Source organism: Vipera ursinii, assembly GCF_947247035.1.
Source record: "Vipera ursinii genome assembly, chromosome: 5".
In the NCBI taxonomy this organism is placed as follows: domain Eukaryota; kingdom Metazoa; phylum Chordata; class Lepidosauria; order Squamata; family Viperidae; genus Vipera; species Vipera ursinii.
This window is the reverse complement of record NC_139518.1, coordinates 25,557,630-25,584,859: the sequence shown is the minus strand read 5'-3', so window position 1 is coordinate 25,584,859 and position 27,230 is coordinate 25,557,630. Positions and strand designations below refer to the sequence as shown.

At 37.5% G+C, this 27,230-nt stretch overlaps 1 protein-coding gene across 1 annotated transcript in view; it reads left to right on the top strand.

Annotated features, from left to right (window-relative positions):
- The window catches only part of MED12L (mediator complex subunit 12L), a gene marked incomplete at its 5' end in the record, with an annotated part of 179,382 nt that extends 152,152 nt beyond the window's left edge, over nt 1-27,230 (top strand). The window contains 10 exons of the mRNA XM_083364939.1: nt 596-757; nt 1,047-1,418; nt 5,694-5,850; nt 6,472-6,662; nt 7,768-7,860; nt 8,436-8,656; nt 12,035-12,182; nt 14,380-14,448; nt 24,323-24,404; nt 26,634-27,230. Of these exons, the coding sequence (XP_083221065.1) occupies nt 596-757; nt 1,047-1,418; nt 5,694-5,850; nt 6,472-6,662; nt 7,768-7,860; nt 8,436-8,656; nt 12,035-12,182; nt 14,380-14,448; nt 24,323-24,404; nt 26,634-26,686 (1,548 nt within the window). The 3' untranslated portion in view covers nt 26,687-27,230. The remainder of the gene's footprint in view (nt 1-595; nt 758-1,046; nt 1,419-5,693; nt 5,851-6,471; nt 6,663-7,767; nt 7,861-8,435; nt 8,657-12,034; nt 12,183-14,379; nt 14,449-24,322; nt 24,405-26,633) is intronic.

Genomic DNA, 27,230 nt, shown 5'->3' with positions numbered 1-27,230 from the left:
TTCCCTATTAAAAAGGGGGATCAAGTAGGATGTAATGCAAAAAATTACCCTGGAGTAAGAGTAGATGATAGTTACTGTATATGGCAAATAATCTGACATGACATGTATTCCTGTCAAGATGCTTATAAAGTAGTATTGCATATGGAAATAACATTAAGCATATTTTAGAAACAAAAGGGCCCAATCCTCTGCATTGCTGCTTTAAAAATTCTTGATAGCAAATGATAGGAAAAACTTCTGCTTGAAACTTTGGAAAGATTATGCTTGTCAGAATACTTAATCCTGACAACCTGTTCTGGTTTAATGCTAAAATGAGGATCTGATGGTCCATAGCTCTCTGACTAAGATATAGGTAGGTAGGTAGGTAGGTAGGTAGGTAGGTAGGTAGGTAGGTAGGTTGGTTGGTTAGGTAGGCAGGCAGGCAGGCAGGCAGACATTGCAATTAATTTTTAGGAAGAGAAAAGAAAAGCTTATGAAGCATTTTTCAAAAACTCTGAATAAAATTAATAAAAGTACAAGGAAATTATTCATCTAAAACTTTTCCATGTTGCAGCTACGATTTTATTTTATTTTTTGCCTTTTTGTCCTCTTATAGAAAGAACTGGGCGATAAAAGTTCAGAAAGTATTGACAAAGTTCGTCAGCTCTTGCCATTGCCCAAGCAGATGTGTGACCTCATTGCCTGTGAGCCTATGGGATCATTGATTGATACAAAGGGAAACAAAATTGCTGGATTTGACTCCATAGATAAGAAACAGGCAAGGATAAGCATTTTCTTTAAAACCTTCCTGATGTATCAACTTTCTCATGAATATAATTTTGTAGAATTCATCTGTTTCATCTCATGTTTATGCATGCTTCAATCCAATATATAAAATAGCATTCAATTAATTGTATCTTTATTTACATTATATTACCAATGTTTTCCTCTGTTGATTACATGCAGCACTATTTTAATAATAAGCTCATAAACTTCTATTGTAGGCATTTGAAAATTAGAAGGAAATTGTGATGAAGAAAACTCACTTTACATTTTTGTTGGAACAGGGGCTCCAAGTCTCAATGAAACAGAAAATATCTCCATGGGATTTACTGGAAGGCAATAAGAATCCAGCTCCATTGTCTTGGGCTTGGTTTGGAACTGTTCGCATTGATAGGAAAGTGATAAAATACGAGGAGCAGCAGCAACTTCTGCTTTACCACACACACCCTAAACCTAAGCCACGAAGTTACTACCTCGAACCTTTACCTCTTCCTCCTGAGGAGGAGGAGGAGGAGGAAGAAGAGCCTACCACTCCTGCATCTCAGGAACCAGACAGAAAGTCAGCAGAGCTTTCAGATCAGGGAAAACCTTCAGCAGATGAAGAAAGAAAGGGGAAAGGCAGAAAAAGGAAGACAAAAGCAGCTTCTAAAACTGATGTAAGTGGTTAAATTGTCTAGTTAAAGTTAAAAAAATGTAGTGCATGAATTGGCCATCTTGTCAGGTGCTGGTAACCATCAGATGATTTCATGTGAGTTAGACATGAAAGAAGTTACATAAAATGTTGAAACAATTACATTAAATATCATAAGTTCTGTATACACGAACAGAAATACAGTATCTCATTATATTAGTTGATTTTATGAGTAGGGAAATGTAGGAGATGTCCAGGCTGAGCCCGAGGGAGGGGATCAAACGAGTCATCCCTCTTGAATCCCTTCATGCCCATAAGAGATCGAAGTCCAGCCATCTTGAATTCCATTGACTTTTTTTTATCTATCACCAATTTGCTTTGACTGTTAGTAGTTCAGATTCTTGTAGATAGATAGATAGATAGATAGATAGATAGATAGATAGATAGACAGACAGATAGCTGTTATTGTCATTTTTTCTGTGGGCACATTGGTGCACATTAAAAATGAAATTTAGTTGTTTGCTCTCAAAGTGTATACATACATAATACACATTTAAACATGCTACATACAACATCCCCTTCATGGATTACTGCCTTGTCGTGGCGAAGGGGCTTGCGTAATTCAATGAAGCTATGAGCTATGCCGTGCAGGGCCACCCAAGATGGACAGGTCATAGCAGAGAGTTCTGACAAAACGTGATCCACTGGAGAAGGAAATGGCAAACCACTCCAGTATCTTTGCCATGAAAACCCTATGGACAGTACCAAAAGGCAAAACGATATGACGCTGGAAGATGAGCCCCTCAGGTCGGAAGGCGTCCAATATGCTACTGGGGAAGAGCAGAGGGCTAGTACTAGTAGCGCCAGAAAGAATGAAGCGACTGGGCCAAAGCCGAAAGGACGCTCAGCTGTGGATGTGTCTGGTGGTGAAAGGAAAGTCCGATGCTGTAAAGATTTTTTCTCCATAGGAACCTGGAATGTAAGATCCATGAATCAAGGAAAGTTGGACGTGGTCAAACAAGAGATGACAAGACTGAACATCAACATCTTAGGTATCAGTGAACTAAAATGGACAGGAATGGGTGAATTTAATTCAGATGACCATCAGGTATACTACTGCGGGCAAGAATCCCTCAGAAGAAATGGAGTAGCCTTCATAGTCAATAAAAGAGTAGGAAAAGCAATACTGGGATACAATCCTCAAAATGACAGAATGATCTCAGTTCGAATCCAAGGCAAACCATTCAATATCACAGTAGTCCAAGTCTATGCCCCAACCACCAGTGCTGAAGAGGAAGAAATTGACCGGTTCTATGAAGCCCTACGGCACCTTATAGAACTAACACCCAAAAATGATGTCCTTATCATCATGGGGGATTGGAATGCTAAAGTAGGAAGCCAAAAGATAACTGGAATAACAGGCAAGTTTGGCCTTGGAGTACAAAATGAAGCAGGGCACAGGCTGATAGAATTTTGTCAAGAGAATACGATGGTTCAAAATTGGGAAAGGAGTCCGGCAAGGCTGTATACTGTCGCCCTGCCTATTTAACTTATATGCAGAGCACATCATGAGAAAGGCAGGGCTAGATGAATCAAAAGTTGGAATTAAGATTGCCGGAAGAAATATCAACAACCTAAGATACGCAGATGATACCACTCTAATGGCAGAAAGTGAAGAAGAACTAAAGAGCCTCTTGTTGCGGGTGAAGAAGGAGAGTGCAAAACTTGGGTTGAAACTTAACATTAAGAAAACCAAGATCATGGCATCTGGCCCTCTCAATTCCTGGCAAATAGATGGGGAAGAAATGGAGGTAGTGACAGATTTTATTTTCCTGGGCTCCAAGATCACTGCAGATGGGGACTGTAGCCAAGAAATTAAAAGACGCTTGCTCCTGGGGAGGAAAGCCATGGCAAATCTAGACAGCACACTAAAAAGCAGAGACATCACCCTGTCAACAAAAGTGCGTATAGTCAAGGCTATGGTCTTCCCAGTTGCAATGTATGGCAGTGAAAGTTGGACCATAAGAAAGGCTGAGCGCCAAAGAATTGAGGCCTTTGAACTATGGTGCTGGAGAAGACTCCTGCGAGTCCCTTGGACTGCAAAGCGATCAAACCGGTCAGTCCTAGAGGAGATCAATCCCGACTGCTCTTTAGAAGGCCAGATCCTGAAGCTAAAACTCAAATACTTTGGCCACCTAATGAGAAGGAAAGACTCACTGGAGAAAAGCCTAATGCTGGGAAAGATCGAGGGCAATAGAAGAAGGGGACGACAGAGAATGAGGTGGCTGGATGGAGTCACTGAAGCAGTAGGCGTGAGCTTAAATGGACTCCAGAAGATGGTAGAGGACAGGAAGGCCTGGAGGAATGTTGTCCATAGGGTCGCGATGGGTCGGACACGACTTCGCAGCTAACAACAACAACAACATACAACATATGTATGAGCCTACACCCTTACATATAAATAACATATAAGGGTGTAGGTTTTTGTAGAGAGTTTAAGCTTGCAATAAACCTTTATATGCATTTGAACTGGTTTCCTGATTTCCCATGCTTGTCAGGAAAGATGTTTCGGAGATTTGTAAGGGAGATGTGTGCCTTCCTGCACTTTTAAAAATGGGCTGATAAGATTTTCATTCTAACCCTTTCGAGTAATGTTATTGCATCCCTAGATAACATCTTTCAGCACTTCAAAAGGATAGGTGACAAAACTATACTACTCAGTCCCTCCAATATGTCCCATTCTAGGGGTATTATAGAAGCTACATTGCCAACCTTTACAGAATGGCAGAATTTAAAATTCACTTCCCCATCTATGAAGATATTTATTGTTTGTTAAAAAATGTACTATACCTTCTCTATAGAAAACAAAATATAGTCTGTTGTGCTCCCAAATTATCTGTCATCCAGATATTTTCCTGCTTAATTACATCCAGTTGGCTTTGTTGCATATCTTTAGATAATATTATGCAATGAAGCATATAGTTTACTCTATTTTTGGATAATAGCTTTCTTTTTTTGAATCAAATTTGATAGGGAAGCATGTGATAGCTTAAGCTTTCATGAGCCATTCCTTTCATGACTATTGCTTAATTCTATTGGCACTCACAAATATAGAACTTAGTCATCTCTGCTGATTTAGCAGAACAGTTTGCAAGTCTAAGACTTTTGCAGAACTTATTGCTTCCTTCTTCAAGCTTGAGATAGCACTGCTTTTTGGGATGGGGTGGGGGTAAAACCATTGGATGGATCACCAGGTTCAATTCTATAGATGGCTGTCATAATACTTGAAATATTTTTTTCAAATTCTCACATATTATGGGAAAACAAGGCAAAGTTTTAAGACATGTTCCAGGTTGAATCCCATCCTATCAATGAAATTGAAAGGAGATGAGAAAATATCCAGAAATTAACTGAAAATAAATTCAGTTTTCATTTCTAAGAAGCCCTACCAGTCCTCTTGAACCATCTTGATATAAAATCTATTCAGAAGTGTTTCAGTAAAGATACACCTGCTGCATAATGCTTAATGAAGGGTTAAAACAAGAGATGGTTATTTTAGGACTGTATTTTCAATATATCTTACAATAGATTCATTGTCCAGTGGTTCTCAAACATTTTGGTCTCAGGTCTCCTTTACATTCTTAAAAATAACTGAGGTCCCCAAGAAGCTTTAGTTTATTGTATATGGATTATATCTATCAATATTTTAAAATATTTATTCATTTAACTTTCTTGGCCACACTGAGGACTTCTGTCTTTACACCACTTGATTGTAGGTTGTATTGCAAGATATTAAGTCCCTCGGTGAAACTATCAATAAAGGGCAATTTTCTCAATACTATGAAAATACAATTTCACATTTTTAAATACATTTGAAAAAAATATATTTTTTCAGTGAAGCCCAACAAACCCGAACAGTGATACATACTCATTACATACATCTTAGAGCATGCTCAAGAGTCCTTGATAATGCACAGGAATACTGTGGTATTAAAACAAATGTGAAAAGAATTTCCTGAAATTATTAAAATTTAGAAAGCTTCATTTTTAAAAATTTGAATTTATTGACACTTTACTCAATTCCTTCCTATAAATTCCTTCCCAGGATAGGTACAGTTAGTAGATTATGATATGCAGAAAAAAGTAGAAAACTAAGCATTATGAGACAGCCAAATTGTATGTGAGATAAAGCCTAATTGTAAAAGTCATAAATTGCCTAATAATTCACTAGGAAAAATGGCTTATTTATCAATTGGTATTTGAATGTCAGTAATGTTTAATGTTTCCTATTTTGCTCAAGGAATATCCTCAGAACAATGGATGTAGAATGGCTCCTAATTTTTCAGCACTTTATCCTCAAATGTTGCATCATCCACAGACTGCTTTGTGGGGCTACAATGTTATAGGACAGCCCCAACAGTCAGGTTACTTTGTCCAGAACCAGCCTCTTCCACCAGGTAAAGCATGGGGATCTGTCGCAGCAAATAATTTTTTTTAATTATTATTTTGTTTGGAAAGTACTCACACTTGGTGAATGTGCTTAAATTAAGTGGAACTTTATTTGTAGTTGATGTATCATTCCAATGAAATGGTTGAAAAGTGCTTAAATATAGCTTGCTTTTGCTTTTTGTAACAAATAGGAAGATTTATTAGGAAGAAGATTTAGATAATATGGTATGGTGATTTTTAGTTGACATTTGTTTCCTATAATATGTTTCCCAAACCCATGGCTTACAAGGTAATTTTTCTCACATATTCTAGAGAATGTAAAACAGTAAAACTTTAGATTCTGAAGGTTGACAATATATACTCTAGTATACTACATGCATACTATACCACTATAGTATTTAATGTTAGATTTTAGATATTTCTAACAATATTGTTCTTCTATTATCTTTTACTTTACTTTTGAAATATATGTTGTATTTTCAGAAAACCATTGCTGGTTCACAGTTAAAAAATGTAATGGCTATATAACTAATCTGATTTAAGTGGAGTAGTCAGCTTGATTCCCAACCAATAGCATCATCTGGAGAAGACGTTGTGATTCTATAATTATTTTGTTAATGTCTTTGAAGGTGGTTCCAGATTGGATCCCACAGGCTCCTTTGTGCCAAGCAACACAAAACAAGTGCTCTCTAACATGCTGCAGAGACGTTCCAGCAATATGATGCATCCCCCAGCAATTCACACTATTACTTCTCAGCAGCAGCAGCAGCAGCAGCAACAATTGCTTCAACAACAGCGGGTTCTAAGGCACCAGAGCCAGGCAAGGCCTTTCAAACTGTGTTGTTTTATATTTAGAAGTGGAATGGATGGGGCATGATTTATTTCAGCTTTTCTTCATTTAGGACAATGAAGTAAAGAAAATAATGATGGGGTTCAAAGTAAGCTTAGTGTATACTGTATATGCAGGACAAGTACTGGTTCATTATATCGTGTACCTGAGGTAGGAGACAAAATAGTATCTCTCATTCCACATCTAAAAATTCACTAGACTGGAGTACTGGAAGGTAATCCAGTTTCAAGAATACCAAATAGATTATTTACACACATGCTTAATATCCCAACATTCACTGCTATACTCTACCCATTGCTGCCTGTCATTTGTCTCAATTAAAGGTAGGGTTGGTCTGTGCAGGGAAAACTGAAGAGCAGTTAAGGAGGCAGAATTTAGAGATATTGTAGCACTAGTGTGCCCATAAAAACAACCTCACTTAAAAAAGAGTTTCTAGTCGCACCAGCTTACTCTTGCACTACATGTGTTTTAAGATGCCTACTGTACCTGCAATAAACTGTATGTCAAACTACCAGCCACATGGACCAAGAGCTGTGGTAGCGCAGTTGTTAGAATGCAGTATTGCAGGCTAACTCATTGCTCACTGTTAGGAGTTCAATCCTGACCAACTCAGGTTTGACTCTGCCTTCTCTCCTTCCAAGGTTGATAGAATGAGGACCCAAATTGTTGGGGGTAATAGGATGACTCTGTAAACAGCATAGAGAAGGCTCTAAAGCACTATAAAGCAGTATATATGAAGTGATATTGCTATTGAACCTATTGCTGTTATCACTTTTTTTTAATCTTGCCTTTATTAGTTTTAGAAATAACTCAAGGCAACAAACATACCCAATACTCTTTCCTTCTGTTTTCTCAACAACAGCAATGCTGTGGGGTGTGTTGAGCTAAGTGAGAATGACTGACCCAAAGTAACCCAGTTGACTTTGATGTCTAGAATTCACCATCTCCCGATTTCTAGCCTGGTGCCTTAACTACTAGATCAAACTGGCTCAAAATGGGCATGTTTAGATTGGTAAACTTTTAATATTTAATATATAACAAGAAGCATTTATTTCTATTGGTAACTGTTTTACAGGGTCCAACAATTGAACAGGCTGCTATTTTTGCTCAACAAGTCCGCCCCTCTTCTTCTCAGCTAACACAATATCCAGGGATACAGCAATCACAGGTAGAGCATCCCTGTTAAAAATTGGTTCAGTGGGGTTCAGAGAAATATAATGGTGGATGTGGTCATCTTGATTTTATAGTGTTTGAAAAATATGAAAGTCCTTAAAGTGGCCAGTCTCTTTCATGACTCCCCCTTAGTTTGAGATTAACCTAAATACAAATGAACAGCCTGGCCCAGTTGTTGTAGACAAACAATAACCACTAATAGATATTATTTGTGGGAACTATTGTTTTTATATCAAAGCTACGAGTGACACAATTACAAAGCTGAAAAAAATATTACTATAATCCTAGATAACCTACCCATTTTCACCTAAATTGCACTAGAGGGAAGCACCTACTTCCCTACCTTTAATTTCTTCCACATCGTTCAGACTTTCTGCTAAAGAAACAAACAAAAAATGAAGTTGACATGAGAGCCATATGAATACCTAGAACACTCAACTGAACCTGGGAAAGAAAATGAGATGCAAGGTTTCTATTTCAAGTTACAGTATTTTTAAAACCAGTAAAATGGATAGATTTTTTAGAAAACTAAAAGTCAAAATCATGTGTTTTGAATTGTTTTCCATATAGACAATTCCCCATGGCTACACAATGTATAGTACTCAGATGTCATTGCCACCTCAACAGACTGGAGATTTAGTTCTTTCACCTACCTACAATCCTAGATCATTTCAAGCAACTCATTCCAGTCCAATTCTAATGGAAAGGTTAAGGCAGATGCAACAGCAGCCAAGCGGGTACATTCATCAACAAGCAGCAACCTACCTTCAGCCTTTAGCAGGCAATCAGCGGTAAGAGCTAAATACATCTATAATTCCAGAACTTTGTTAACCCAATGTTTTGTAATTTTCTGAAAAATAAAAATAAAAAACAATGTATTTTTCATAAATTCTGACTCAAGAACATCACTGAATGCAAAGGAAGGTGATATAAAGCATCATCAACCAATCTAATTCCTTCCCAATCACTTGAGCTTCCAACTTAGCTTGAAGAACAAAACAAATTAGAGTTGAAACTTTAAGCATCTGAAGGGGATCAGACTGGGGAAAGCTGATATGAGCAATTAGCTCTGGACAGTTAAGTTATCTCTATACTATTTCCCAAGCCCCACTTTGCTTTGAATTACATGTAGCTGCAGCCAATATCTCAGTCTTTTTATTACTCAGACTAGATGGATTTAAGCCAATGCTAAATGCATTTGGGAATCCCCTTGTCTCATAAAATATTACCAGTGTAGCCTCACATGTGTATATAGTACATATGGTATAATTTAATAAACATATCATTGTGTATTTTCTGTTTATTTAATGTATGTGTTTTAGAGGTAGTAAATGGACCTGTGGAAATTATAAACCAAGTGCTTCTCAAATTTGCTAATCAAATGATCCTATTAACTTATTTAGTCATTCAAAAGAAGTATAATATTTCTAAGTGTCTAATTCCACAGAGCATCTTTCTAATGCTGTAATCTCTATTTTAAAAAATCTGTTTTTATATTTTAAAAAATAGTTTTTTGAAAGCAACCCTGAGGCAGTAAAATAGATGTTTTATTTCTGTGTTTATGAAAATAGTCTTTCTTGTTCTAGCACCATTTGAACCCAGATTTAATCATGGATCAAAAGGCAAGATCTCTTCAAACTCTTCTCTGTGGTAAATCTTTCTGTGACAGGCACTTCAAGTAAAGCACATGACTTACCTTAAATGGATAGAATAGAGGCATCTAAATTCTATTCTTCCTCTACCATAGGAACTGACAGGCAAGATAAGTTCAGTTGCTCCACTGGTGAATGGCAAATGTTGGGTCTGTTTCTGCACAAATTTCATCTTTCAAGGGAATCATGAAAAGCATGTTGCAATCTTAATGCTTAATAGTGAATAGGAAAAAATGGTTTATTTTACAAAAGAAAGCAGATGTCTTTTCAGCTGCAAATTAAATTTGCATCTAAATTATTATTGCTCATTTTTTGTGTGTAAAAGATCATTTTTTAAAAATCTTCTGCTGTATGGAATACTAAGTTCTTGTATCATTGCTGAGGCTTTCACTTGGAATACTGTTTAAAGCAGAGTTTCCAGAATTTCCTGTTATTCACATTAAATGCTTTTGTAAGCTGTAAAATGAAAATTGCACATCAATTTACTAATTAATACTTGCACATCCTTAGTACATATAAGCAATAAATATAAATTATAATTAGCTGTACTTGAAAAAATATCTCCATTTTCCAATTATTTTCTATACAAGTCATAAATGTTATTTTAACAAATTAATTTTAACAAGGTAATGTATCTTGCTTCTCTGGCAGTAGCTGAACTCTCTATTGTGTCTGCAAAGATATATATGTGAAGCTTTCAAATTTTATTCACATAATTTTGAAATTGATTCAAATCTCTTGAGACCTCAATATAACCTGATACTTAATATTTTTAGCTTAATATATCATTCAGCTCTAAGCTATCTATATTTTTAGACAAACTGATTTATAAGAGAATATTTGTAGATCAGGTTGAACTGTGAGATCCTTGATGCTCTCTGAGCTTGGTGGTTTTCTAGCAGACATGAAGTTATCTAGTTTGCTAATGCAACCATTCCAAGAAAATCAAGTTCAGAGAGCATCAGGACCCCACATTTCCATCTTTAATATGAATATCAGAGTAAAGAATTGTTAAATGAAAAAATGCATGTAAAACACATAATATTGTGAAAAAACTGCAGAAACCCTGTGTACATACTTTAAAAGAAATTTGCAGACCAATGTGGAAAAGACTTCTGCAGTGGAATAATTTTCTATCTTATCATGCGCTCTACTATATATTGCTTTTGCAGAAATCTTTTGGTATGAATAGGAACTGCAGACAATATAGCTCTATTTTCAGCCAGAACTTTTATAGAGCATTGTAGAGAGACACACATTGGGGTATTTTTTTGTTGGAAGCAAAACTGTCTAAAGGATAATTTCCCTTTTAGTTAAAATTGAAGATGGCACTACATGTAGAAATGTAAGGATACTGATATGTATATATTATTATTTGTTGTATTTATATCCTGTCTTTTCTGAGAGAGCTAGTACCGTATATATGAAAGTCAGCCCTTTCTCTATACTGTTTAGTAAGGTAAATTGGGATGAGAAAGTTTCATTTTCCCCCAAATCATCTATCTAAACCCAGTGAAGCCTAATCTCTTCTTTCTAGTCTGCCATCTTAATCTAATCTGCAACACAGCTGCTATTCTGTGTAGAGTTCACAGCCTTCCAGTTTCACATGTATCAATATCTTTTCTGATCAGTGTGTATTGATATCAATATAAGTACATACTCATCAGAAAAGGAGAAAACATGCTAATTTCCTGTTTCTCAAGGAAACAATTTCGTAATGATCACATTAGAATCCTTAAAGTAGAGGGATATTTAAATTGGAACTATCCTTTGCTAATATATGGTTTATTTTAACTATAGATTATTATTTTGTTTTATAATGAATTCATAATTGGCTGGATTCATGCAACATGACAACTTATAAATCATGGTTTATGAATTATAATGTAGTTTGCATAACATACTAAGCTAAAACCAAAGAAATTAAATTCTGGTTTAGCATAGCATGCCAACTCACTTTCAAAGGGATACTGGTATAATTAATATTATCTGGATTTGGTTTAGTATATTTTTTTGTTTCAAATATTTGTTTCAGAAGAGTTCCATCATAATTCTATTATGGGATGAAAATGATTTAAATAAAAATATTTATTTACAAATTTTAGGTGAGAAATGAAATTTTAATATGCATCTGTTTAATTTAACAATCTTTTATTAATATCCATGTATTGCTTTTTGTTAGTGATATTCTCCTGAAATTGTTTCATGCACTTCTAGAACATTGAACTTATTTTTTTTACAATGTCTATACAATCGGAAAGACTCTGAGCAGTGCATAAGGAAAGCAATATAATTAGCAACTATGTTAAACTACAATTACAATCAATCAACAGTTGCATGTTCAGATGTATCTTCAGTATCTTCAAACTTCCAAGTATCTTCAATCACCCTACAGCCAAGAGTAAAATGTATTATTTTTGAAATAAAATGGTTTATTTCATTAATTTTATTTTTAAATTTATTTTTCATTACCTGCAAACTTTCTTTTCTTTTCTTTTTTTAAATTCTGCCTCTCAGTTCCGTTCACCAGTCTTTGCAGCAGAATCATTTGGTTGGAGGGCCTCTGGATGCAGTATCAGCCACACCTTCCCAGGCAAATTTTTATTCTGTCCAGGAACAGATGAGGCAGAGGCAACAGCAAATTCGGCAACAAAGATTCGTTCAGGTTTGGTGTCTTTAATTTTGTTGGTTAGAAATGATGGTTTTTATTATGATAATCACAGTGTTCAGAAGACAATATTTTGAGCTGGCAATGCTCTGTTATGTCAATATATGAGGGCAATTTGGAAATAAACCTCCATTTGGTTATCAATGACAGAACTCACAGATACAGAACTTTTATTACACACATTAGAATACTACAGCATTACATTATTTTTTGACATAATCACCATTCAAACATAGGCACGTCATAATGTCTTACAAGGTTTGAAATTCCTTAGTAGTAGTTGCTCGGTGCCAAATCTGGGCTATTGGGGGTGTGTGTGATCAAAAACATCCCAATGGAAATGCTTCAAAAGTTCTTGGGTGCATCTAGCAGTGTGTGGGTGAGCATCATCGTGAGCCAACACAACTCAGACAAGCCATCCATAACAAGAGTTGGGGCATGCTGACTTCCGGTGTGGTGCCCGCACACCGCTAGACACACCCAAGAACTTTTGAAGTCACTATGAAATGCCTATTTGGAATGCTAATATCCTTCCTCTTACTCAGAAAACCTTCTACCTTCTATTGCTTAACTTCACAATTCTTCATAAAAGAAAATTGTAGAAGCCTAAGTTTACAGCAAATGGTTAAATCCCTTACTAAGTTTAGTTTAGCCTTTCAGTAGTGCAGTTTGTGAAAATTGTAGAAACTACAGTAAATTACTGTTATAGCCCTTTTATGGATCCAGTTTCTTGATCAGATCTACCTTGTAGGCCTGAGGACACTAATAACTCATTCCTAGGACAGTCTATGGTGTCAGACCTCAAAACAAACATCTTGGAAAAATGGGATTTTAACATAACCACTAAGGGGGACACTGCTAAATACAAATGTATCCAAAGTTTTCAGACTATCTCTAAAGATCCTAGCAAATATAATGTGTTTTAATGCATTGCAATTATTAATTGATAAAGTTTTGGTAATCTGATTTATGTACATGTAACCTGCATCTGCATAGCCAATCTGTCTTCTCCTCCCCCACCTCAGTTTAAATCCTTTATCAGTCTAGCCATCTGATGATGGTCTACAATTCATAAAAGAGTATTCCTTTTAATAAAATCTGTTAGTTGGAAACTGTGCTACCCATAAGCTACCATACCTTTTCTTCTGCAATGTATGCAAAGCTCATGAACTGCTTGATTGAACTACATAGTTTTTCCTATATGCATATCTATAAAAGTTTCAAACGTTTCCCTTCCCCTGTCTCCAGAAGAATCTTTATTAGTACTACTAGTTTAACAATCTAAGGCTGTGAAAATTCATAGATGATTTAATTAGAACAATTAGACAAAGTCTGATGAAAGGAGAATTAAAGTTGATCATTTGGAGAAAAGTTTATTAAGCACAACCAAGGTAGCAGCTAGAAGGAATTCTAAAATACAAAATTACACTTTGTGAATACACTCATAAAAAGCAACATTTCCTAGGGCAGAATATTACTCAGTATATGCTCTCAAACTGGGGGGTACTCTGGGCATGTTGGCTGTCAATCTAATCTGAAAAGCCTTCTGTAAATGACCAGTCCAACTGTCAGGCAAGTCTGATCTGCCCTTCTATTAGGCAATAAGGAAGAGGAAAGAATAAGAAGGTGGGGGGCAAGGAAGAGAACTTGGTTATCCAAAAGAAAAAAATCTGATATTCAAATGCCAGCTTTAGCTTCTACTACATCAGCGCTCCCCAATCTTTTTAGCTTTGCGGATTGGCGGAGAGGGGGAGAGGGGATGGTTCTGCACACATGGCATGCACACGTATGTGCACAGTTCCATTTGCATGAGTGATAGGCACGCATGCTTGCTGCTTGCACAAATGGAGCATATGTTCACGTGCTTGCCTGCTGCTTGCATGAGTGGGAATGTGTGTGCTTGCGCTCACTCACCATTTCTGCAGCCCAGTTCTGAAAGGCTCAAGGCCACGGCCCGGGAGTTGGGGACCCCTGAATTACAAGATTTCTCATCCTCTGAAAGTTTGGCATTGTTATTGCCTTTCTATTGCAATAGGAGTTGCAAAAGCATCCCAAGACAATTTCCTTATTGTTACCAGAAAAATGGACATGTTAACAAGTTCAGTAGGTTGAATCTTGTCTCTAAGAGGGACTATACCATTTTTTAAAAAAAGATAAACAGTATTGCAATCATTTTCCTTTTTTTTCCTTTCAGCTTCAGCAGCAGCAGAATCAGCAACAAATCATTAGCCTTCAAGCAATGCAGCCTCAACAACAATCTTTTGTAAGAAGAATATTCATAATAAAGCATATTTGGGGGTTCTTGCACAATATTGAGAAGTCATAGGGTTTAAAATAACATGTTCCAATACGGCTATTCATGTCCATGTTCTTGGAGAAAGAAGGAATTGATATGAGAAGACACTCGCAATAATAAGTGTGAGTGGCTTTGAATTTCTATTTCTCAGTCTCTTGTGTAAAAAATAGGCTACACTACAGTATGTGCTCTGTAAATTTTATAATAGGGTAATTATTATTTGCAATATTACCCAGATAATGCTTTTTAATTTAAGAAGTAGATATTCTTCCTCAAACCTGAAACATTATGATTGTAACTGTGCATATATTTTTAATACTTGCACAAATACTCCATCTAGTGGATTAGGTATCAATGAATTTCACTACTAGTTTGGTTACATCAAATTTATAGCTGCTAAAATGTGTTTAATTTGTCTCCTAATAGTAAAAGTAATAGTAAAGTTGGAAGGGACCTTGGAGGTCATCTAGTCCAACCCCATGCTCAGGCAGGAACCCCTTTACCATTTCAGACAAATGCCTGTCCAGTCTCTTCTTAAAAAATTCCAGTGTTGGAGCATTCACAGCTTCTGGAGGCAGGTTGTTCCACTGGTTAATTGTTCTAACTGTCAGGAAGTTTCTCCTTAGTTCTAGGTTGCTTCTCTCTTTGGTTAGTTTCCATCCATTGCTTCTAGTCCTGCCTTCAGGTGCTTTGGAGAATAGCTTGACTCCCTCTTCTTTGTGGCAACCCCTGAGATATTGGAACACTGCTATCATGTCAACCCTTGTCCTCCTCTTCATTAAACTAGACATACCCAATTCTAGCAACGGTTCCTTGTATGTTTTAGCCTCCAGTCCCCTCCAATCCCCTGATCATCTTTGTTGCTCTTCTCTGTACTCTTCCCAGAGTCTCAACATCTTTTTTACATCATGGTGACCAAAACTGGATGCAGTATTCCAAGTGTGGCCTTACCAAGGCATTGTAAAGTGGTATTAATACTTCATGTGATCTTGATTCTGTCCCACTGTTAATGCAGCCTAGCACTGTGTTGGCTTTTTTGGCAGCTGCAGCAGACTGCAGCCAGCTACGAATCCATCTGGTGGTGATGCTGTCTAAACCCACATTTTTCTATCTTATCAAGTAGTAGTTATCAAATGCCTTACTGAAGTCCAAGTAAATTATATCCACAGCATTCCTTTGATCCACTAATTTTGTTACTTGGTCAAAGAATGCAATAAGATTTGTCTGGCATGATCTGTTTTTGAAAAAAACCATGTTGGCTTTTAGTAATGATTTTGTTTGCCTCTAGGTGTTCACTGATTCATTGTTTGAATATCTTTTCCAGAATCTTCCCAGGTATTGAGGTCAGGCTGATAGGTCTGTAATTTCCTGGATCCATTTTTTCCCCTTTTTTGAAGATGGGAAAGACATTAGCTCTTTTCCAGTCCTCTGGTAGTTCCCCAGTGCTCCAGGATCTTTGAAAAATATAGTTCAGTGGTTCTGATATCATATCTGCCATTTCCTTGAGAACCTTGAGGTGTAATCCATCTGGCCTTGGTGATTTGAACTCATCTAGGCTGGACAGGTGCTCACTTACCATTTTCTTGCCTATATTAACTTGTGTTTCTATTCTGTTTTTTATGGCACTATTTTTGATTTTGGTCTGTTTTTCCCCTTTGTGTAAAGACAGATGCAAAAAATGAGTTAAATAGTTCTGCTTTGTCCCTGTTGCTTCTTGCCACTTTCACCCACTAATGGACCAATCATTTCCTTTACTTTTTTGTTTTTTACATGTTGAAACAAGCTTTTTTTTGTTATTTTTGACTTTGGTTGCAAGCCTTAGTTCATTTTGGGCCTTAGCTTTCCTCACTTCATCTTTGCAGGCTCAGGCTATTTGCTGATATTCTGACTCAGTTATGTGCCCCTCTTTCCACTTTCTATACTTGTCCTTTTTATCTTTCAATTCTTTATGCAGCCATGCTGGTTTCTTTTGAGAGCTGTTATTTTTCCATTTTGTTGGTATTGTGCTAGACTGGGCTTTTATTATCTCACTTTTCAAAATTTCTCAAGCTTCTTGAGTCATTTTCCCCTTGAGGATTCTCATCCATGGAATCCTTCCCAAGGTCTCTCTAAGTTTATCGAAATCTGCTCTCTTAAAGTCCAAGATTCTAGTTTGTATTATATTGCTTGTGCTTCCATAATGTTGAATTCCAATATTGCATGATCACTTCCTCCCAAGGTTCCTGTGGCTTCAGCACCTTCTATCATTTCATCTCTGTTAGTGAGAATTAGATCCAAAATGGCTAATCCCCTAGTTCCCTTCTCTAAGGTATAATACTGCTGCTCTCTGCCCTCTGCATGATAATTGTCTACCTCCAGTGAAAAAGGCTTATTTGTATTACTTTTTTTAGAGAGTTAGATTAATTTATTTAAATGTTCTCAGGGGACATGCAGGAGACCTTTTTAGGAGAGGTCTATTTGCCTTTCACTTTGCAAATGTTCCGTATGCTGTTATTATTGAGAGTAAAGCCATCATCTTTCCTACAATGTTAGCACTTTATAGAATAAACAGATAGCACAATGATAAGAGCCGTGGTGGAGCAGTGGGCTAACGCCTCCTTAAGTAACACCAGCTGCCTGCAATTAGTGCAGGTTCGCATCCCAACAGGCTCAAGGTTGACTCAGCCTTCCATCCTTCCGAGGTAGGTAAAATGAGGACCCAGATTGTTGGGGCAATTAAGCTGACTTTGTAATAATGCCGCTTGGGGTGTGTGTAAAAGCCCTAATAAGCAGGCATATACATAGAATGAAGGCTACTGCTAAGCTTGTAAGCCGCCCTGAGTCTTTGGAGAAGGGCGGGATATAAATGGAATTAAAATAAATAAATAAATAAATAAGATGCTTATGTGTGATCACCTGGCTATTCCAAGAAGTACTAAAGTTATTCATGCTCCAAAAAATTAGGAAACATTTTTAAAGATCCATTTTTTTAGCCAAAGAGTGTGTAGCAACATCCAACCTCTTCTATCCATTTATTGAGTTTTGATCAGTGCTCTTCCAAATCCTAATTTCGCCACCCAAATTGTGAATGTTCAAATGTTGAACCTTCTGAATATATTGAACGTTTAAGATCATTTGTGCAGTTTCCTTAGTATCTAGATGCTTCTGAATTTCACATTGAGTTATGAGATACCACATGTTCTTTCACAAAAAACATTCATCATTCACATCCTAGAATAATGGATATCAACAGTCGAATATTTATTTCTGCCAGGCTCATTTAAATGCCAGACAGTCCTAGTCAAATTCAAATTTCCATAACTAGCAACTTCAGGTAACTTTAAAGTACATAAATCAAGTATGAAACAGAGACTTTTCAAGAATTCAGGCTTTTTTTTACAATTTTATTTTCTGTATTAGGCATAAAAGAGAGCTTTTAGGGGTAATTGGGGCACCACCTCCTGCGGCTAGACTTCCCCCTTGCCACCCCCCACCGTGGGTGCACGGTGCCAGTCAGATGGTACCGCCCTAGGCGCCTAATGGACCCTGGTAAGTTCGAGGCAGCGCTTAGGGACTCGCATGCACCCCCTGCTCACAGCTCGGCGGAAGCCTTAGTGGAAGCCTGGGAAAAGGCAGCCACGGAGGCTCTGGACCGAGTTGTACCCTTGCGGCCTCTGACCCGGCGCAGATCCCAGCGAGCCCCATGGTTCACCGAGGAGCTCCGGGAGATGAAGCGTCGGAGACGGGGCCTAGAGAGCCGTTGGAGGTCCAGTCGATCCGAATCCGACCGATTGCGACTAAGAATCCTCACCAGGTCTTATCTCGCTGCGATAAGGGTGGCAAAATCCAACTACTTTTCCACCCTCATCGCGTCCGCAGATAATCGCCCGGCTGCCTTGTTCAGGGTGACTCACTCCCTATTAAACCAAGAGGTGAGGGGGGAACCCTTGCAGGGTCGAGCCGAGGAATTTGGTCAATATCTGCTGGATAAAATCGCTCGGATTCGAACTGGTCTGGACTCCAACTGGGCTGAGATGGAAGAACAAGACATGGACAGTCTTGTCGACGTCATCTGGGAAGAATTTGATCCTGTAACTCCTAAGGAAGTGGACAGGATTATGAGAAGGTTGAGCTCCTCCACATGCTTACTGGACCCGTGCCCTTCCTGGCTGGCCTATGCAGCTCGAGAGGCGACACGAGGCTGGTTCCTAGCGGTCATCTCTGCTTCTCTGAGTGAGGGTCACTTCCCCACCGCCTTGAAGGAGGCGGTGGTGAGACCTCTCCTCAAGAAGCCCACCTTGGACCCATCCTCTTTGAATAACTGTCGTCCAGTCTCCAATCTTCGCTTCCTTGCGAAGGTTGTTGAGAGCGTGGTGGCGCACCAACTTCCTCAGATCCTGGATGAAGCGGTTTATCTAGACCCGTACCAATCGGGTTTCAGGCCGGGCTACAGCACGGAGACGGCATTGGTCGCTCTGATGAATGATCTCTGGAGAGCCCGGGACAGGGGCCATTCCTCTGTCCTAGTCTTATTAGACCTCTCGGCGGCTTTCGATACCATCGACCATGGTATCTTGCTGCGACGCCTCAGGGGACTGGGAGTGGGAGGCACGGTTCTGCGTTGGTTCTCCTCCTTTCTCCAGGGTCGCTCGCAGTCGGTGCTGACAGGGGGACAGAGGTCGACCCCGAGGCCTCTCGCTTGCGGAGTCCCTCAGGGGTCGGTCCTCTCGCCTCCCCTGTTCAACATCTACATGAAACCGCTGGGTGAGATCATTCGCAGTTTTGGAGTAGGGTACCATCAGTATGCTGATGACACCCAGCTTTTTATCTCAACTCCTAACAATATCAGTGATGCCCTAGACGTGATGTCCCGCTGCCTGAAAGCGGTCCGGGAATGGATGGGGAGAAACAGGCTTCAACTGAACCCGGACAAGACTGAATGGCTGTACGTACCGGCAAGCCAGGAGATTCAGAACGTCCCACTGCTTAACATTGGGGACAAGCTACTTCCCCCTGCTGATAGGGCCCGCAACCTGGGTGTCCTCCTAGACTCGCAGCTCTCCCTGGAAGACCACATTGGAGCTGTGACCAAGGGGGCCTTCTCCCGGGTTCGACTAGTTCGCCAACTACGGCCTTATCTAGACCTGGATTCCTTACGTACAGTCACCCATGCCCTTGTGACATCTCGCCTAGACTATTGTAACGCTCTCTACATGGGGCTGCCCTTGAGATCCACTCGGAAGCTTCAACTGGTGCAAAGTGCGGCGGCACGGACACTCTTGGGAGCCTCCCGATACTCCCATATCACACCTCTCCTCCGTGCGCTGCACTGGCTTCCGGTTGCCTTCCGTGTGAAGTTCAAGGTGCTAACAATGACATTCAAAGCCCTACATGGCATGGGTCCGGACTACCTACGGGAGCACCTTCTGCCGATGTCAGCACCCCACCGTCCTGTGCGCTCCCACAGAGAGGGCCTCCTCAGGGTGCCACCGCTCAAGGAATGTCGGCTGGTGGCCCCCAGGGGGAGGGCATTCTCAGTGGGTGCGCCAGCCCTCTGGAACACCTTACCTACCGAAATCCGGATGGCCCCTGACCTCCGTACCTTCCGTCGCGACTTAAAAACTTTTTTGTTCCAGCAGGCTGGCCTGGCATGATAGCGTTAATTGGGGTCCCAGTTTGTGTTCATTAGTGTTTCTTATTATTTTATTGTTCGGTCTGTATTCTTCGTCCTTCCTCTGTACACCGCCCCGAGTCCCTCGGGAGAAGGGCGGTTTATAAAAACTAATAAATAAATAAATAAATAAATTTCTGGCCATTTGAATTGGAGTCTTGCTCCGTGGGCAAGTTATTTTTCCGACACCATAACATAATTGCATTTGATTTAAATTAGAAAATGATATAATATTTTCATTTATCTTGATTCTTCTATTATTTAAATACTTTGTTTTGATTATTCATTTCTAGATTTTTATAGCTAAGCATTATCACTAGAAATGTGTGTTTGTGCGTGTGTACATAAAATCAACTTTATGTTATATAAGTTTTAGTTTGACCCTTTTTCACAGTTGCTTTTAAAAAATGACTTAATATTTAAGACAAAATATTGAAATATAGCTGAATAGCTTGGATTGTTAAAATGCTTTCACCATTTAATAGCGGAATCAATCATAAAGATAAAAAAAGGAGAGGAAAAATAAAATTGCAAATTTTTCTGACTTGTACACACAAAAACTTACCTCAAAATGTTTAATTTTTTCCCCACTTTCACAGTCTTCTCCACTGAGAGCACATTTTGGTTAATCTATTCTAAACTCCTCCTAGATGATAAGAATTTATCAGATAGCCTGGATAGCATTTTTAGCATTTCTGCCAGGATTTTATTTTAGTCTTTAAAATGCATTTGGTTTTTATGAATGTGGACAAGTCCAAAATGAGTTGGCTTGAGCATTTTAGGATTTCCTGTTTATTTTCAGTCTTGAGTATAAGGGCAGTTCTTATTGTTAACAGGTGCTGCTATTCTGTCTATCTATATCAGAATCCATAATATGTTGGCCTGATTCATACAGTCATTAAGCCAATAATACAAATGTTTTACCATTTAGCACAGGGTTAACATTCCACAGGCTACATGCACTTCACCAAACTGTGAAATGGCAATACATTTAGATAAAACATACAGTTTATACTGCATGCATTAGCAGCATTGAAAACATAAATTGGTGTTAATGTTGGTATATGTTTTGGATGATTGTTAATTTATGGTACTTTTTATAAACAATTAAAATTATTAAGGTGAATATCAATTATTCGTGAGAATTCTAGCATAAAGAATAACCATTCTAACAAATTAATGGTTAAGAAATTCAAAGAATATGAAGTGTGCTTCTTCATATCTTGACATGATTTTAATATATGAAAAATACTACTTTATTGTAGATAATATTTGCTACCTGTCCATCTCATTATGTTGGAAAAATAAGATACAGGTGGTCCTTGACTTATGATCACAATTGGATCCAGAATTGTTAGTGATGAGGTTGTAAGGTGAGATATCATGTGACTGCATTGTTTAGCAACCACAATTCTGGTTGCCACTGTTACCTAAGAACTGTGGGTTGTTACCGAGTACAGCCTCAATCCTAGCCATTCTGACCTTTGTCCCTCTCAGTCCCAAGCCTCAGTAAAGTAAGGGGCTGCTTCCAACTCTCCCCACCTACCTATCTCCCTTCCAATTCTGTTCTTTGGCCACCCTGCACCCTGCCTCACACCTTTTTGCAGCCATCCCAATCCATTCCAAGCCACAGTTGCCAGTGCAAAAAAGAGCAACTAAGATGATTAAAGTCCTGGAGATAAAAACATACAAAGAACAGTTGCAAGAATTGGGTATAGTCTAGAGAAAAGACAGACTAGGGAGACATGATAGCAGTATTCCAGTATTTGAGGGGCTGCCACAAAGAAGAGGGGGTCAAATTATTTTCCAAAGCAGCATATGGCAAGACAGGAAACAATGGAAACAAATTAAGGAAAAAAGCAACCTGGAATTATAGGAGAAACTTCCTAACAGTGAGGACAATTAACCAGTGAAACAGCTTGCCTTCAGACGTTGTGGGTGCTTCATCACTGGAGATTTTTAAGAAGAGAGTGGGCAGCCACTTGTCTCAAATTGTGGTCTCCTGCTTGAGCAATGGGTTGGACTAGAAGAACTCCAAGGTCCCTTTCAGCTTTATTCTGATTGATTGATTGATCCTGCTGCTCTGCATTCTACTTTGCCACCTTCTTGCTCCTGCAGCTAATGAGGCATGCCTGATCTGGAGCAATATTTATTTATTTATTTATTTATTTATTTATTTATTTATTTATTTATTTATTTAATGCTGCCCATCTCACCTAAAGGTAATAAACTATATTTAACAAACTATATTAAATTTGTTAATATAGTATTACAAACATCATTATTGCTTAAAGATGTGAATGGACATTTTAATTATTTATTATTAAGTTTATCTTATACTGCAATAATGTATTAATTATTAGTAGATTTATTGAGCATAGAGTTCAACATCTTTGATGCTGGAAAAGCAGTGTTATAATCTTGCACCTCTACATGCTTTTTTTTCATTCATGAACTAGTTTGCCATCAGTGGAATTGAAAGAATGGATCAATTGTATTCCATATGCTCACAATTTAATGATGCACTTAAGAACTGGCACAATGTCTTCCTTTTATACTTTTTACTTGTTTTTATTTTTGCTTGTTTCTTTGTTTTTGTTCTAATGTTTTCTTACATTAAAGAGATAAAAATTAAAATTAATGGGAGCAGGAGGCTTCTTTGAAAAAAAATTTGGAAAGAAACCATCCTCTAAAATTGTCAAAGTGCTAAATGTTGAATATTTTTTTAAAATTTATTGCACTGGAATATTTGTTTAACTGAACCATATTTTCACAAATGATGTTAATACAGTATTCAGCCATAATAGCACCTATATTGAAAGTCCCATTGGCTTTCTATACATTCCTTTGTCTCTTAGAAAAATCACCGAGAGCAAAAATCTGTACCCTACATGATATGATATATGCCACTCAGTCTTTCCTTTGACTAATTTTTCCTTCTAAGACAGGGGTGTCAAACTACCGGCCCATGGGCCAGATGAGTCATGCCAAAACCACGCCCACCCCAGCTCCGGCAATGGGGAAAAAGTTGCAAAATGTCACATGATGTGGCGAGTTTGACACCCCTGTTCTAAGACATAGCCAAACAACAGCAACAATCATAGTTGATGGGATTCCACTTTTTTCTCATACTTCTTTACTTTTTCCCTAATAAGAAGTAACATGAATAATGAAAGAACAAAAAACTGAAGAACATTCTTGTCTTCATTTTTAGTTTATCTTGCAGGTTTGCTTTTGAAATAAATTGTTCTTTATCTCAAAAAAGTTAAACTTTTATTTAAAAGGCTACCTGTTTTGTTTTTGCCTACAGACTTACTTGTACAACAACTCATTTAGCAATTGTTCAAAGTTACAACAGACCTACTTTGGGGCTAGTTATACAAACATTTGAAGTTCTGATGGATATTGCCCTCCCCCTTGTCACATGACTGAATTTTGGGCATTTGGCAACTTACAACTTTTCAGCCTATCATGGTCATGTGGCTATATTTTATCAAGGTTGTGCCAGAACGTAGTACTTATCTCCGGTTTTATTTATTTATTTATTTATATCCTGGCTTTATATATTATATTATAATGGTTTTAATAAAAAACATTGGTTTATTTTACAACCGCTATATTTTCTTTATGACCAATGCAAAAAAGGTTATAGAATTGTATTGTTCAACACGTTTTATGACTGTCACATCTTATGACTGTGATGGCAATTTCATTATGGTCATAAATCAGGGATTACCTGTATTTGTGGCACACAATATTTGTCCTCTACTACTACATCCCCTGTCTTTACTTGCAACATTCTGTAGCTGAGATATTGAGAAGTTGTGTTATTTATTTTATTACCTGTTTGAAGATAATAGTGATGGAGAATGAGAAAAACAGGCAAGTTTGACTCTGTTTAATTGGTCATCTGATTTAAGAAAGTAAATTATAATATCTACTAAAATAATTTGGTTATCCTGAAAACATTAGATAATTCTAAATCTAAAAATTCAAGTGTCCAAAACCTAAAGCAAAAGGACATCTTTAATGTAGAAAAGATGAAGGATACATATTTGCCATAGAAAAAGTCTATAGGAAATAAGCACTTTCTCATTACTTTCACAACTAACATGTTCTGAGATTAGGAAGACAGGATACACTGTCTCTATGTGTAATTTGCTATTTTTTTTCTAATGTTGAACATTGCAGTTCCCAAGACAAGGCTTGCAGCAGACACAGCAGCAACAACAGACAGCTGCTCTTGTCAGACAACTCCAAAAACAGCTGTCAAGTAAGTATGTAGAATTAGATAAAGATTGTTTTCTGCTTCTTTCCATCTGGGCTTTTGCATATTTGGAAAACAGTTACTGCCAACTCATTATGGTTAAATAATAAATCTGGCTATAGTTGCTTGTGAGTAAAGGAATGTTATTAGTGATAAAGCCTCTATCTTTAAAAATGCAACATGTATGCACACTGCTATTTAGTAAGAATGATTTTAAATATTGTATTTCATCTTATTTGCCATGGATTGGTGATCAACCTACTTGTATATCAAAGTATTTTTCATGGTTTATGAAATAAGATGGATGGAGATCTACTCATATACATTCAAGGTTATGTAGCTAACTAACTAATTAAGTAACTAACTAACCAACTAACTAATAACTAATTAATAGTATAAGCAATTAATATATTTATGTACAGACCTGTATACTGACCTATCACAAGGCTCTAGACAGTTTACAGCAGTAAAATCTCCAATAAAACATGCTAAACCCAACAAGCCAAAGACTTTCCAGTTCAAATCCAAAACATCAGTAGATTCTAAATGTCTGTCTAAATAAGACCATTTACTACTTTGCAGAACTGCAACAGGCTGAGAACTGATCTCAGGGCCAAGCTATTGCATAATTCTGGAGTGACTACTTGAAATATGTTTCCAGGCTCAAATTTCCTTGACTCCTTGTGGAATAGACATCCCAAAAATCTTGTACTAGAATTTTATACAGGGTGGACAGATTTTGATCAGGGCAAACATTGAGTCAAGACATATAGATGACATATGTGTTGACAACTAGTATTTTGGACTTTGAAAACCTATTGGCAATCAATCCTGTAATGTGATTGTTCTATCATTATAGCAGTATTCATAGCAGTCTTATTGTGAAGCAAGTTTCCATTGCTGTTTACAAATCGTTTCAAAGGTAGTCCTGAGTAAAGAGCAGTATAGTAGTCTAAGCATGAGGTGGCAAGGATGTTACATACAGGTGTCAAGAAAAATCATAACTATACATTAGGAAAAGCTGAGCAATGTCCCTCCCACAAGCTATAGGCTTTACCTGGTACTTGAGTAGGAGCCATGAGTCAACCCTCAAGTTACACACCTGTTCTTTCAGGGGGAATGAGACCCATCAAAAACCAACATAGCTGGCTGTTTATACATGAACAGAACTTACTGTAAATATATATTTTATTTTTTGCCAGAAGTGTGGGGTGGGTGGGTTGTGAGCCACCCAGGGTTTAGTACAAGAATGTTGGCTATGAAAATGTTAAATAAATCATTCTATTCAAGCTGATATCTTAAAAAAAATTCAAAATCATCTTCGGGGAAGCATTTATCAGCTCCCAAAGTAGGTGAAGGAGGCATGAATGGGCATGTTCTGTGATAGAACTACCTACCAAAACAATTGGGGAGAAATATTCTCAGTGACTCTTAAAGCCCAGGATTGTCTGATCTATGATATACCTGGAGTGGACCATCTAAATTAGTTTTCTATCCTTTCAGAGATTAAAGACTCTAATAATTCGTATGTTGACCAGAAAATGACCAGACCATGCCTCGTCTATTCTGAAATACAGACAAGAAGCATACCTTCTGTATGAGTTGAACCAGAGATCACCTTAGCCAAGGCTATGGTTTCCATGGGGAGAGGGTCATGAAATATTGAGTCTATTCAAAACTCACTCCCAAAACAAGTTCCACATTGGGAGTTCACACCACAAGCTTATTCCTGCAATCCAAATACACTCAACACTTGGTCCTCTATAGAATCTTTGGTCATTGCCAAAGCTTCTTATATTTTGCCATTAGTCTTATTTATTAACCATTGTTTTCCCATAGCCTTAAGTGACAGGAAAGGTATATGAGTGGCATGAAGATTTTATGAGGTGAGTGGAATCAGAACATTCAGATTCTTAAAAAAAATAAACTAAAATAAACAATGTTTATTTTTTTTAAAAAAATCCAGTTTAAGTATTTGTATGTGTATGTTGTTTGTCTTAAGTATGCACAATCTATATATCCTATTAAGCAGCGTTTAACATTAAAGAAAATATTATGATCCTTCAAAATAGCCACTCCCCATGCACAAGAGTCTTTGGATAATGATCATTTGAATTTTGAGCATATACGTAAACTTATTTCCCCCCACTATTTTTACCTGGAAATACATTTTGACATGATGTATGGGATTTTAATTTAATGACATTATAGCATTTTTATGTTTTTGCTCCTTAGGTAACCAGCCCCAGCAAGGTGTGAATCCATATAGTCATCTTCCACACTTCTAAACCTGAAAGATGTCAGGAAGAGAAAGTATTTGCACTGAAGAACAAGGAAAGCAAAATTTGTTGCACTAGTTACTCCTCCCATTTGTGTGCGTGTGTGTGCTAATAATGTGAATATATAGGAAATAGATGATTTTATGTTATTGTTTAGCAAATTACAGAAATATAAATTATGTGGGACTTAACCTGTGGCTGCAAAACACATGGATTTGGTGCTTTAAGATTTTTTTTTTCAAGAGAGTGAAAAGTCCTGAATTTCTTTTTGTGCAAAATAATAATAATCTTTTAAAAAACAAAACAAAAAACAAAACCTGTAGTACTGCACTGGACCAAATATTGAGTAAAAAGACACCTTTATTTATTTGTTTATATATTTATTATTTAATTTTTCTCCAGTTGCTAATTATTTGTCAACTGTATATTTATATAAGAATGCCATATTTTTTTCATGTCCTATGCTAAGCACATTGGACTATAAACACACTCCACAGTTCTCGATCTTCAGCCATAATTTAACCTAGATAAAATTGCTAAATTTATTTTTCAA